This window comes from Ooceraea biroi, chromosome 4 (assembly GCF_003672135.1).
Source record: "Ooceraea biroi isolate clonal line C1 chromosome 4, Obir_v5.4, whole genome shotgun sequence".
NCBI lineage: Eukaryota > Metazoa > Arthropoda > Insecta > Hymenoptera > Formicidae > Ooceraea > Ooceraea biroi.
The window spans coordinates 15,132,873-15,146,707 of record NC_039509.1 but is presented as its reverse complement, the minus strand read 5'-3'; the positions used below and the strand labels follow the sequence as shown (position 1 = coordinate 15,146,707).

At 38.0% G+C, this 13,835-nt stretch overlaps 2 protein-coding genes across 3 annotated transcripts; both read right to left on the bottom strand.

Moving 5' to 3' along the window:
* Window positions 1-1,521: 1,521 nt before the first annotated feature.
* LOC105284115 lies at window positions 1,522-3,670 on the bottom strand. The gene is made up of 4 exons (XM_011347393.3): window positions 2,840-3,670; window positions 2,476-2,588; window positions 2,136-2,381; window positions 1,522-1,797 (listed from the first exon to the last, which is right to left on the bottom strand). The coding sequence occupies exons 1-4, from the start codon at window positions 3,002-3,004 to the stop codon at window positions 1,683-1,685; spliced, it is 639 nt and encodes a 212-aa protein (XP_011345695.1). The 5' UTR covers window positions 3,005-3,670; the 3' UTR covers window positions 1,522-1,682.
* Window positions 3,671-4,260: 590 nt separating this feature from the next.
* On the bottom strand, window positions 4,261-13,635 carry LOC105284109 (S-adenosylmethionine synthase). Of its 2 annotated transcripts, none has more exons than XM_011347382.3 (9): window positions 12,297-13,635; window positions 10,611-10,688; window positions 10,119-10,241; window positions 9,361-9,473; window positions 7,199-7,342; window positions 6,633-6,851; window positions 6,329-6,511; window positions 6,119-6,252; window positions 4,261-5,937 (listed from the first exon to the last, which is right to left on the bottom strand). In XM_011347382.3, exons 1-9 carry the CDS (start codon window positions 12,409-12,411, stop codon window positions 5,832-5,834), a joined length of 1,215 nt encoding a protein of 404 aa, XP_011345684.1. In that variant the 5' UTR covers window positions 12,412-13,635; the 3' UTR covers window positions 4,261-5,831. The 2 variants fall into 2 exon arrangements, with proteins under 2 accessions (XP_011345684.1, XP_011345673.1); XM_011347371.3 differs by lacking the exon at window positions 9,361-9,473 and adding an exon at window positions 8,557-8,669 and having other exon boundaries at window positions 12,297-13,630.
* Between the last annotated feature and the right edge of the window lie 200 nt (window positions 13,636-13,835).

Sequence of the window (13,835 nt, the reverse complement as noted above, 5' to 3'; positions counted from 1 at the left end):
TTCTATGACGAATGAAAGCTGTGAAACACATATTACCATTATTCCCAACTGTGTGTAATGTACAATAAATAACTTATCATTTAACGTTGCAAGAGTAAATATTTGAAGGATTCAACTGATATTTATGAAGTCATACTCTACAGATGTTTCATATCATATTATTACGTTTTAAATAATCCTTATGACAGCGCACACACACACACACACAGAAGTTGTTTATAATCATCAAATAATGTCTTAATATTGAGTATGTTGAGATATTATACTTCATTAAACATATATAAAAAAATGCAATTATTAATTTAATTTGTTTTGAATATTTTGAAGCCTACAGATTTTTGAGCTTTTTGAATACTAAATTTATCTTTTTCTTTTGAATTATTCGGAATTTTCCATCTTTTTGGTTTGAACAGTTATTTTAATGCGTCTTTGCAAATAAAATTATAATAAATCTTAGATAAATCTCTCATTTGACATTGTAACAGTCAACTAAACTTATTATTGATCCAATATTGAAAAAAATTGATATATAAGTAGAACAATGTGCAGAATTTATCCTGTTGCTTTATCCTGTTGATAAGCAAAGCTTCTTGGAGTTAATTGAAGACATATTGCCTAGAACAAACAACTCATATTATAGAAAATTGAGTATTATAACATAACGTACGTGCACGATATACAAAAAGTAAATATTGTTAGAAATGATTATTGTTATGACGCTTATGATATTTTGTATCTTAATCCTTCCGAGATATCACAATTAAATTGAAGAAAGGGAAAACATTGTTCGATAACAAGTTTTTCGCATGAAAAGAAAACATCTATCATGTTTACAAGAATTTATATTAAGAATTTACTTTATACTAAATGTGTAAAAATCTAGTACATATTATAATCGTTAGAAACTAATGCAATATTAAATGATGTCAAAACTATATAATGCATATATGTATAGTTGTGAAATACAAATTGAAAATATCTGAAAATACAGAATACATACAATTGTTAGTGTTAATTTAATATATAAAGAATTAGGAAACTGCAAAATATTATAAAAAGGAAATTATAAAAATGAAAAATACATCTATATTTTAATTTGAAAAATATTACATTTATTTTAAAGAATTATAAAATGCAATAAAAATGTATAAAATATTTACATTTAATTTTTAATTTTTCCTATTAACGCAGCATCTATATTTGATATAATAAAGATAACGTTTGTGCTATACGATCCGCTCAGCTAGACGAAATGCCTGACAATCTAAGGATCAATATCAAGGGAGCATATTGGATAAAGGTTGCTTCTTAAATATTTAATTCCTCGTATCGTATGTTCCTGTCACTTAAGTTCTACGAGTATCAAGAGAGTATCCCCTAATACTCTATAGATTCTTTGATATTTCGTTAGACCAGACGTGAGCAGTTTGCGTGATACAAAAGTCTTCAATCTTTCTTATTCAACATAGTTGTAGGTGTGATTAATAATAAAAAGAAAATGTAACAACAAATAACCTGTAAACTTTTATAATTTTGTTTAATAAATTGACAGACATCATAGACATCAATTTACATCATTTTATTGTTACATAAGTTATTAAAATTTTACTTTTATAAAATACATCGAACAAAGCGATATGTACGTATACATGTGCTGATACAGTCTTTTTGTTAAGATATGATTAAGCAACAATTCGAATATCCGAGCAACTCTTGAAGGTTTCTTGAGGTCCGCAACCCATCTTGTGTGTGCCATCTTCACATTTACCCCAGTTGTTTCCAGCAGTGTATTCCCATCTGAAAATAAGATAAATTTAAGTAAAGAATATTAATTAGAATTAAATAGATTAATTTAAGTAAAAAAATAATATAAATATTTTCAACCAAATAAAATCTGTTGCGCGCGTTTAAAAAACAGCTTGTAAAAGTGTTATATACCCTGCCTGCACCAAGCACGTCACTACGACGTCACTACGACGTCACTACGTCTTGTGCACGTCTACGCGACGTGCTTGCGACGTCTGTGCAGGCAGGGTATTTATTTTTCTGTAAGATATTCTATGTGTGGTAGCTGTCTTTGTCATTTCCAATGGTCCTCCGTGGAATGTCAATTGTTTCTTGCACTATGTTCCTACCTGAGTACACAATGTTCGCAAGTAAGGCCCTGAGGCAGATAGGCGCTCATTTTGTAGTCTCCTGTCTCATGGCTCGGTAACACGTATCTGTCAGTACCGTCTGCCATTTTCAACATGTACTTGGCGAAGCACTCCTCTGTTTCCAGCTCTTTGCCGTGTTTCAGGGGGCAGATGGAGTACCGCATGTAGCCCATGTGATTCGCAGTGATCCTGCCCACCAGTTCGATCATTTGTCCTGCCTTGTAACTAAAATGACATAAGAAAAACCATGTGCATGTGCGAGAACTGATACTGTAATTTCGGCAAATTCTTTTTCCTTATTTAACATTGATTTGCTTACGTTTGAACGATAGTACCGGTTCCATATAATCCACCATTTTCATTCGCTCTGGGTGGTGGAATCTTGTAATCATCTCCACAGAGACCGCATTTACCGCCATTCTTTATTTGCACCTGCACAAAGCATCAAGAAATTTTAACTTAAACGCATTAAAATTTATAATAACAGAAGAGAGAGAGAGAAATTTTATAACGAAATATAATCATTAAGAGAAGATTCAAACTTTGAACGAGTCATATATGTATTCTCTCTTATGTGTGATTAACACGAAGCACATGTCCAAACTTTTAGTACAACAAAAAAGTTCTCAATGGAAGTAAAAATATGGAGTTTTAAGTTTTTCTATGTAGCAACGTATATTTACAAATAAGCCGCCGCAGTAATTTCCATCATCATCGTAGTTGACGGGTGTGTTGAAGCCCTTTCTCCAAGCGCTTCCTCTATTAACGGGTTCCATGAGCATCCCATGTCCGTGAATTCCCTCGAGGTAAAAGGTCGCCAAGGCGAAGATGAGCAACAGCTTGGCCATATCGATGAGACGCGTCTGTTATCAGTTACGTGTTATTGGGATAAACGGTGGCGGTTGAATGCAATTTTCGATTAAACTTGCTTGCTTTTTATAGGATGACATCAAGGTTCATAAGTTGATAATGCGAGAAAAGTATATTTTGAGCAGGTCAATAATTCATTAATCATTCGTAATAAGCTCATTTACCTTGAGAAGTTATTTTACGCTTCGTTTATTGATTACCCACGATAAAGCGATCGGAACAAGTTGCGCAAATACAGAAGAGCAGGTCAAGATACTAAGGTCCATGTTTACTAATGTCGCTTAACTTTAACTGTAGTTTAACTCACTCTTCGTCTCTTTCTAACCACCCGCCTTAGAAAGAGACGAAGAGTGAGTTAAACTACGATTAAAGTTCAGCGACATTGGTAGGAACGGGTCTAAAGCTAATACAAAATCAAGAGTCAGTGTTAAATTGAATGGTTAAATACAAATAACGAATCAATTGTGGTAATGCATGCAAAACCAATGACGTAAAACCAAGTATCAAAAATACATCATCAAAAGATCCGATGAAAAAGAAACGCTTTTACGATAAAAAAAAACAGTTTTCGGTACCCGTGCTAACTTAATTGCCTGAAAAATGAAGAAGAACTGGAAGCGGAATGCACCTTTAATTGAAACAGATCGTCTCAATAAAAGGTGTAACGCCAGAAGCATTTAAGAGTACAAAGCGCAAAATAAAGCGTAAAACTTCAACAAAAAATACGCACTGTCAGAGTACATATTTCCAGTTGATATCTTTTATTTTATGCTACAATGTTACATACGTTCCATTTTTAAATCTGCTTCATTATGAAGCTCCACGGGCACGTATCTATATATTTTACATTGTAAAAGTATTGCTAATATAACAAAATGCGCGACAAGATAAAATGCGTCATTAGATTATATAGGTGAGCTATTTTTTTTATCATTAGGAATCATATTCTACATGTTACACATTTATACATTTTTCGCTAATTTTTGGGTGGCATACGACACGTGCAAATGCATTTAAAAATTGCCCGCTACGTTCGCGAATTATAACAGCCGATCGCAATGTCTTGTGCGACAGAGCTCATGTCGATCGTTGGGGGAAATGTTTACAGAAATGCAGTATTGGTCCGTCAGGTGCAAAAATTATGCGCCGCCGTAACGCTGGGAAGATCAAGGATCGAATGTGTAGTTTAATATTTGCATAGTGGTGCGGTAATACACAAAATGAACGACAGATGAACGTTTCTTCTTTTTATTAAAAAATCCGTTTTATTATGTGTTCTTTTTTTTTTACGTGATCGTGTGCATTGTTACATTCTGCCGAATATAATTACGTGGCAAATCACATATATGACTTCTGGACAGTGACTAAATCTTTTTTACATTTGCTCCTCTACCTATTTTTTTTTGTTTTTTTTCATTAAAATCCAACAATGACATCAAATTGTCGGTACCAAAACCATGAAAAATTCTACACACCTTCGAGCTCCGTCACACGAACTGTGCTGGACCTCTGCTGGGACTGAATTGTTAACGAGTCTCTTTAAATATGTACCTGTTGCGATTATACGTAGTTAAAACTGAATAGCAAAGGTGGAAATGACCGTACATTTCGCCAAGTGAACAAATGAACGTTTTCGCGGACTTGCTTTATTTTATATCGTATTATATCGCATATTCGTGTACACTGTAACGAAGCTTATTCGCTAGACTAGTCTGATGATCTCTAAATATCCTAAGCGATGTATATAATTTCGATGATTGTTTTCCATCGACAATTATGTCACAACTATATTTCGCACAAACTCGCGTGAACGTACAATGTGAATCACATTCATATACGAACGTCATTTCCCGCCTTTGCTACGTACGCGTGTGCCAAGGATACATCGTCATAAATTTTTTACATTTCTTTTCTCGCTCGAATAATTAGTTCTATTGAAACTACTTACACGAAAGATCGATCGGTATAAGCGTAATAAAACATGAACTTTTTAAAGCCCGCTTATTGTTGTGTGCATTCCAACTCAATTAAAAATCCAAAATCAATTTACTATAGCTAAGACAATGTCGAACTTTCATGTACATGTACACGTGGAGGGAACTAATATCGCTAAAAATCTACAAGATTGCTGTTTCAATTCTTTTTTTGTTTTTGGTGCCGTATTGATGTAGCGTCCGTTTATACACTCTTAGAAGGGAAACCGCGTCGTTGATTCGCCACAATAGTTCCTTTTTCTGCTTGCTTCTACATATATCGTACATCAGCGACAAAGCTACGACCAATTCATCGTTGCCCCATTGAGTTATCCGACTGATTTTCTAATGAGCCCAACGATAAGTTCAGTTTTCTACCCCCTTCCCTGCACACTACCTACATTATATCTAGATGTTTGTCGAGTGCTGCATGACATCACCGCCTGAAAGTTCGATTCCGAGAGAAGTGAAGGAAGAAACACGACCGTCCGTACCCACGTGTCGGGATCAGATTTGTACTATGCCTGTCGTCACATATACATATATTGTATATATATATAATAACTTGGTACTCCACGGCACGAGGAAAGAGAACCGGAAGGAGAACTGTTCGCTTCCGGCCGTCGCTACTGCTAAGTATTGGCATAAGGAATCGGTGGATTCGGTGATAATTGCAACACGGAGATTGAAGAATCTCGGGCGATACGAGACAACATGGTTACTGGGAGAATGATAGCGACAGTGAAAGAGAAAGAGAGGGAAAGAGAGACAGATGTTTTATCTGGCGTTTGAATCCAGAAACGCCGAGAACAATTTAAAGTCCACTCTCTCATCAATCGAGAATCAATTTTTTTGGTTGCTCCCATGTAAACCCGTCCCGTCCGAAATGGCCATACGTGCTGGTTTGTTGATAGATAGGATTGCGAAGATTCAACTCCCTGTAAGCAAATAATCACTTATGCAATTTATCGATAAATTACTATACAATCTCATCGTAGCATGCCAAATCATAAGATATGACACCAAATTTTTCATAATAATAAATATAAAATATTTTTTTAGCTTGTCTATTTGCCCTAGAACAATTGTACACAGATGTACGGAACAAAATATACGTACTTGACGATCTTTCCGGGTCGCAGATCGAAATTTTTATTCACTATATCTAAGAGCTCGTTCTGGGAGCGCGTGGATGTACCATAATCGAAAACTGTGATTGATAATGGTTCTGCTACTCCGATGGCATAGGAGACCTGGCGAAAAATCTCATGTAAACTTGCCTGTGCTTCGAAATAAGTTCGTTTGTGTGAGCGAAATATATGATTGTACCTGTACTAGGCAACGCCTGCAGAGACCGGCCTTTACCAAAGATTTGGCGACCCATCTTGCGGCGTACGCAGCTGATCTGTCAACTTTCGTAAAATCTTTGCCGGAAAACGCGCCACCACCATGCGCTCCCCAACCACCGTACGTGTCTACAATGATCTTTCGTCCAGTGAGGCCAGCATCGCTCTGAAAGTTTTAGGAATACTTCAGTATAACCGTGAGTTGTAGATTTAGTCAGGATCGATCAGTGATATAAATTTTCTGCTTCTATATAAAAGATTTATTTAAAAACACATGTTTGTAATACCTGTGGTCCTCCAATAATAAAAAGCCCGCAAGGATTCACATGGAAAACTGTTCTGTCATCCAGGTATCTTGCCGGTATCACTTCTTTGATTACCTTCTCCATGACTGCCTTACGCAGCTCGTCTAGACCAATCTTTTCGCTATGTTGCAGTGACACCACAACAGTGTGAACTCTTATGGGTACGCAAGCTCCATGATCCATGATATATTCGCAAGTCACCTGTTGCACGTATAAGTTTACATAAACCTTGTAATTATATTCATTTTAAACTCTAATGATATTATAAAAATGCATTAGATGAATTATTCTCAGTAAGTGTTATCATCATGGCATTCAAGAGTAGCAAATAACGAGAACATCATTGAATAATCATCACGACAGGGCGGATATTACATTCATTATTACACTTTTGTTACGCTTATCTCTTTTCATTTAAATAAGCATGAAAAATCGAAACCAGAAGACCGGAAGGTGAATCTAGATCTTTTCACCTGTTTTGAAATGGCGTACTGCGCGCCTTCTAGACTAAAATTGAACAAAATTTGTAGTAATAGTGAAAATCGAACCTGTGTCTTTGAATCCGGACGAGCCCACCATAATTCACCGCTTCGTCTTAGTTCAGCGATTTTCTGATTCAGTTTGTGCGCCAATACAACTGTCAGTGGCATGCATTCGTCAGTTTCGTCAGTTGCGTATCCAAACATTAAACCCTGATGGAAGAAGTCAAGTTATTTAAATTAAAATTTATGAGACAATCTTAGAACATTCGACGAATGATTTCTACATGTAGCTTTAAGTATGTAAATAATATGTAAATAAAATTTACTTAATAAATATGTATTTACTTAGTAAATATGTAAATAAAAGTTACTTGTTATGTTGTGTTTTAAAAAGCAATTTACATTTCCGTGTACGAAATAAAAGAAAACTTGGAAAAGGTAGCGAAGCTTTCTTGAAAAGTAAGCTACTGTGGGTAATAATAATGAATCAAAAAGTTGTGGCGATTTTTCAATATAAATATAATAACGAATCTATTTTCATTCAAACAGAATTTATTTACTGGAGTACCTTCGTTGACCTTTTAACGATCTTTTACTGTAATATAATACGTCGATATCTGAAAGTGTACTGCCATTTGGTAGTATTAATAATGTCATTTATTCAAACAGCGTCACAACTTTTTGATTCATTCATGTATATATATGGTATACGTAGTACTACAACTAAAGAATATACAAAGCAATAAAAGGTGCCATACAGAACAGAACAAAAGAGTAATGCAAATATAATAGTAGGAAATAGAGTAATTATGACAAAAAGGAAAGGAAATTTTCTACTAGTTTTACTACTTAAGCTACTTGTCGCACCACCAATTACGTATTTTTTCGGTTAGCTCAATACAACAACTACTTGGCAAATTAGAATCGTGATATCGTGATATCAGTAGAGACAGTAGAGACGTTTCTAACTGATCAATAATCATAACACGATCAAAATGGATCGTGTTACGATTATTCTACGTTAAAATTATCGATCTGCAATAATATGAAACAAAAAAATTTTCTATGAAATCGTACGAATCCTCTCCCTTACATCGTATATGCAACCATTCTATTCTACCACACACCTCACATGCCGAAAATAAGCGATTAAAGGTGAAGTAACACATATTTGTGATTGTGCACTCAAGGAAAATTATAACAAAAGTAGCGTTATGTACAGGACAGTATACGATCAGAACAATTTCATCCGTACAGCGAAGAAACACAAAAGTTTCAAGGTAAGATTACAAGTGGGATAAAGAAGAGATAAAATGTTACTCCTACATCTACACTACGAAAGAGAGAGAAGTAATAGCCACGGGAGAGAAAATAATCAAAGAAGAACAGAAAAACAAGATTCAACGATGACAATGCTAATTGACCTGATCTCCTGCTCCCACTTCCTCGTCGCTACGGTTTTCGTGAACACCTGCCGCGATATTTGGTGACTGTGCGTCGAGCGCCAACAGAACATTGCACAGCTTGTAGTCAAAACCTGCAGAAATCATCATGTGGTAAGACAAAAATATTCACTGCCGTTTCACGGTGTCCTTCTCACAGGATCCTGTCGTGTTCCAGCGCGCCAAGGTTTTATTAAGGGTACCGTCGACCCCTAATGTCCTTGGTCAGACTAAAGTTAATATAATGAAATCTCTCGCATGTGCAAGTTTGGGCAAGAGGATTGTTGAAAGTACTAAAACTTGAAATGTGAATCTTTTCGGAACCTTTTGGTGTGTAGTTTACCATAAAGTATCTGAACATACAATAATGATATATGATTCCTTAAACGTGATGAACATAATAGCGCCATTTTGGCTCCAATCCAATTAACCATTTGCAACGTAATTTCTTTGCAATATTAATATTCTTTTTATACACATATTATGGTGTAATTATTCAAGGAATAATATTTTTCGTTACAATTTCATTGCAGATATTCTGTCCTAATGGTGTTCAGATATTTCTACAGGTACTCGCGTTCTCAACTGCGCGCACATACATATACCCATACGAAAACGTAACACACGCTCCGTAACACACATAATAACGAGATAGATCGAGAATTGTATTTTTGTTTTTGAACCAGGAGGGGAGAGAGTGTAAAACAAGAGCAAGGGAGGAACGTAGACGTATGAATTATTTTTGTTTTGCTGTTCTGTGGCACGGGCTGAGAATGGGTTATGTACCTGATCACCTGCACCCACGTCCATTTCTTGTCTATCCGCATGGACACCATCCGCGATATTTGGGGATTGTTGTTCGATCGCCACCAAAAGGTTCAACGTACGCCAATCGAATCCTGCCACGGGCATGATACGCTTACGTTACACAGTCTTTACGCATTTCTTTTGTATGATCTTTTTTATTTATTTTTTTTCCGGAAAAGACAATGAGCAGGATACTGATCAATTTGATCGGTCTAGGCATTGGAATTCATCAAGTCCAACATCTCAATGTTACGCACAACTTAGAGTATACTACACTTTACATTTTAACGCTATTATAATGTTAAATGCTGTAAATATTATACAAAATATATCAAAATATATAAATAATAATTATTATTATACAGTATCCAAACAATGGCGATATATAGTACGAAATATAAATAAATTTGATGGAAATCAACAGAATGATGTTTGGCGCTTGAATCTTTCGTGCCACGATTGTCACGTTCGATGTAAGAATCAATCTTATGAGGACGAGAGCAAATTTTATAAGGACGAGGGGACTGGCTGTTCAGCCACACAGCATGCATGGTGTTATTGTCAGACGATAAACGTTGATTCTTGTTTTATGAGCGTGTGATTGAGTTGTAATTTCTCGCGCGCGCGAATGTACAGTTAACATCCAACAAAGAGGCAATCAAAGGAAATGACGTGTGCATCACTGAAATGTTAAAACCAAATGTAACGTGGATGTAATAATGGCGGATGGACCGTACCTTTTGAAGAATCGTCGTAACCAATGTGATTCACCGTGTCTCGAACGATCTTTTGATAATCCACTACAGCTTTTGATGTAATTTCCCCGCATAGAAGTATCATCCCAGTTTTTGTTACGGTTTCTGAAATAAATAAATAGTTTAATATACGTAACTTCAAATGCTTAATATATTATCTTCTTTCGATATTTCATGAAAAATTGCAACAAACTAAATTTAAAAAATTATGTTTATCGCACAAGTATGATACATTCAGTAATTTAATTATTTTGTTTTAAATCGCTTTTGTTTTAAACAGCTGTTGATCTCGACAATATAGACGCAAAAATGCAGACACAGAGACAGAGATAGGGAGTCAAGATATTTATATATCTATATAATTTTATGACATATATTTTCTTAGTACTCTATTCTCTTAAAACAAGAATAAAAAGATTAAAGATGTAATAATACAGATACAAGGGTTCGAAAAAATTAGCAGATTTGACTTACCGCATGCTACTTTAGCATTGGGATCTTGTTTCAAGTGTGCATCCAAAATGGCATCGCTTATCTGATCACACATTTTATCTGAAATGTCACATAAAACCGCATTTGTAAATATAAGTGCTAATAGAAGGAAGAATTGTTAAATAATTTATTAAAGCATTTATTACAGCTGGCTTGAAGAATATCTAAGCATAATTATAATATGTAAAGTTTCATGACAAAACAGTATATAAATATTATCATTTAAAAGAAAACAGTATATATAAATATTGACACTGGATGTATGTATGTATATTAACATTGCCATTTCAAAAACTTTAAAAATTATCTTAGAAGAAAATATAAATTTATCAGTAATTACAATACATTGCTTATTTATTTTAATTAGTTCAAAGGAACTTACTTCAAAACGAAACAAAGTATCCATAATTACTTGATATGCGCATAGATGCATATCAATTTAACAAAACATTTCTAACAAAATAAATTGCGTTGTTGCATAAAATTATAGAGTGTACATGCTTGGACACGCACGTGCTTTTTTAGCGTCAATTTATTTCTCTTGCTACAGTTAATGAATAATAATAATATTAAGATAGACTAATGTTGATGGCACATGAGTGTGCAAAGCAAAAACACCATAATTTAAGAATGTCACAAAACTCGAGACCAGTGAAACTGATAACGAAACTTTTTTTGCCTGGCAAAAGTGGAGTAATTCAAAAGCAAAATTCTAAAACTAAACACAGCAAGAGGATTTCATAATTATACGTTAATTTTGAACCTGAACTCGGGACACGGAAGGATATAAAAATGCAGCGTGCGTGATGAATTATTCTCAGTAAATTTGATTATCATGGCACTCAACAGTAGCAAATATTTAACAAGAAAGCATCATTGAACGATCATCCTGCCTGGCGGCTGCAGTTAAAAGGCAATCTACCTAATCGTCACGCTGCGGTGCGAGCGGGGATTTAAAATAAATCGTGTAACCCGAGCGGAGCGTGATCCAGCCTCGTGCAGCCGGCGTCTACCATCGGCCGATCATTTTGCTACGCGGATCGGCGCCGATCGCGCTGCGATCGGAGTCAGCGAGCACATGGCGGCGGCGTGGCGATCGCTGCCAACAATGTGCTCGCGTCTCCGGCCGCGGCCGCGGGCATGCGCGCACGGGATCGCCGAATTCGGCGGCGAGAAACGGGCCGCGGAATTTCGGCGGCGACGACGATGACGACGTCGGCGGCAGGCGTGAGGAGCGCGAGGCACGGGCCCCGGTCTCGCGCTCGCGCTTCCGCCCGCTCGACCAGCCGCACGGGACGCGCGAGGATCTCGCGCGAGCGACGGACGCTCCGGTCGCTTCTCGCGATCGGGTTAACGGACCGGAAGCCAGGGGGGAAGATGGAAACGATCGCTGCGAGTGATCGTGATCGGTCGACTGGGATTGGCATGACAGAACTCGAGTGCGAGAGGGGCCCGGGGGAGAAGCGCGGGACGCGCTCGCAACTACGAGAACGGTCTTTCCTCCTCCCATGGCGGCGTGTGCCATAGAATGGTGGTGAAGCTACGTGCACGTAGACGTGGGGCAAAAAGGGACGGGGAGGAGGGCAGGGGAGGGGGAGAGACTGGACGTCGCAAGGGTTACGCACCGAGCTCGCGAAGGGGGTTGGTGCGCATCGGCGGGTCGCTTACCTGGATGCCCTTCGCCGACCGATTCCGAGGTGAACAGGAACGTGGTGTCCTGCTGCAGCTCGGGCGGCGCGTGGCCGTTCGCGTAGCCGTTCATGTGGTGCGCGGTCTCCGGCATTTTCCTGCGTTTCGGGGTCGTCGCCGCCGTTGTCGTTGCCGTTGCCGTCCTCGCGACCCTCGCCACTCAAGGATACCTGCGACGCCTTTGCTCCCCCGCCGAGTTTCCCGTTTCACCGTGCAAGGAGGCGGCGCTTCCACGTGCGACTTCCTCGCCTCGTCGTGCTAGACGCGCCGAATCGAATCGCTGCTGCGTTCGTCGCGCGGACGGTCGCCTACCCCTACGGTGCGAGCTGTGCACGGGGATCGTCGGGCCCGCGGGTTCCAGGTACTGCGAGTGACCGAGCGGCGAATGGCGATCGAAGAGGATCGAGCTGGATCGCGAGGGCTTCGCACGGGCACACGGCACACCGCGTAATGATCGGGGACTAACAAACGGGCAGAGGCGCCACGGCGCGCAGCGGGAAGTGAAAGAGGCTCCCCGCACGCTGTCGTTCGCTATTTATAACCTCGGCTCGGCTGCTCGCGCGCTCGGCCGGCTTCGTGGCCACGTGACGCCCCGTCTCGCGGTCGGCGCTTAATTCGAACAACGGATGAACCGCGAATCACTGGATCACCGGATCGGTGGATGGTTGCTCCGCTTTCATCAGCCACGTCGCACGCGGGTACGTCCACGCGCACGTCGACGCTTGTCCTGTGGAGGATATAAGCGTTACAAGCAATCTATGGATGTACATGTACGTGTATCGGTGACGCGCACACCGAGTTTGGCATAAGTCGCTTTTCGAATAAAAATACAAAGTTATAAGCTCTTCAATTGTTGCGCAACAACCATGCCGCTTAATGATCTTGTTTGTTACGAGCTCAAAATCTTATTTCACAATTTGTGACAAGTTTATCTAATATTTTTACTTGAAAAATACATGCAAGAGTGAATAATATTTCTATCATATACATTCTATAATGTTATGCGTATTATTTTCGTGTCGTAAAATATTCTGCAGCTGTATTGTAAAATTCTGAATAATATTCTTTTAGATAAAAATGTATATTTAGCATAAGTTTTAAGTTTATCAACATAAAATTAGAGATACATAACTGTATAGTTATAAATATAAATGCATACGTAACATACAGTTAAAGATGATAAAATTACGACTTATCGCGTAACGTTAACGTTTCTATTGATCTATACACATGACGTTATTATCTTCGTGACTAATGCATATCGCTGGCAATGCGCTAGTCATATCTTACGTGGAACATTTTTAATATTGCGTCATGCAAAATGTGAAAGTTCTGAAATAAAAAAAGAGAAAAAAAAAAGACGAATTGTTCATCCTTCACATTTACGATTAAATATGACATCGCTTGACCTGCAGTCTTATATACTTCACGAAGTTCGTGTATGCGATGTTTCTCTGGCGGTTGATAATTAAACACATTTAGCACACGAATCGCACTTGACATTCGAGATAAAGATGT

What these genes read in the sequence shown, in the direction of transcription:
- LOC105284115 (XM_011347393.3), bottom strand. Translation starts at nt 3,004, where the DNA reads ATGGCCAAGCTGTTGCTCATCTTCGCCTTGGCGACCTTTTACCTCGAG. An exon ending in ATTACTGCGGCGGCTTATTT is followed by an intron (nt 2,589 to 2,839) that starts GTAAATATACGT and finishes TGCTTTGTGCAG; the next exon opens with GTGCAAATAAAGAATGGCGG. An exon ending in ACCGGTACTATCGTTCAAAC is followed by an intron (nt 2,382 to 2,475) that starts GTAAGCAAATCA and finishes ATGTCATTTTAG; the next exon opens with TTACAAGGCAGGACAAATGA.
- LOC105284109 (XM_011347382.3), bottom strand. Translation starts at nt 12,411, where the DNA reads ATGCCGGAGACCGCGCACCACATGAACGGCTACGCGAACGGCCACGCG. An exon ending in CAATGCTAAAGTAGCATGCG is followed by an intron (nt 10,242 to 10,610) that starts GTAAGTCAAATC and finishes TATTTATTTCAG; the next exon opens with AAACCGTAACAAAAACTGGG. An exon ending in ACGTGGGTGCAGGTGATCAG is followed by an intron (nt 7,343 to 9,360) that starts GTACATAACCCA and finishes TTCTTCCATCAG; the next exon opens with GGTTTAATGTTTGGATACGC.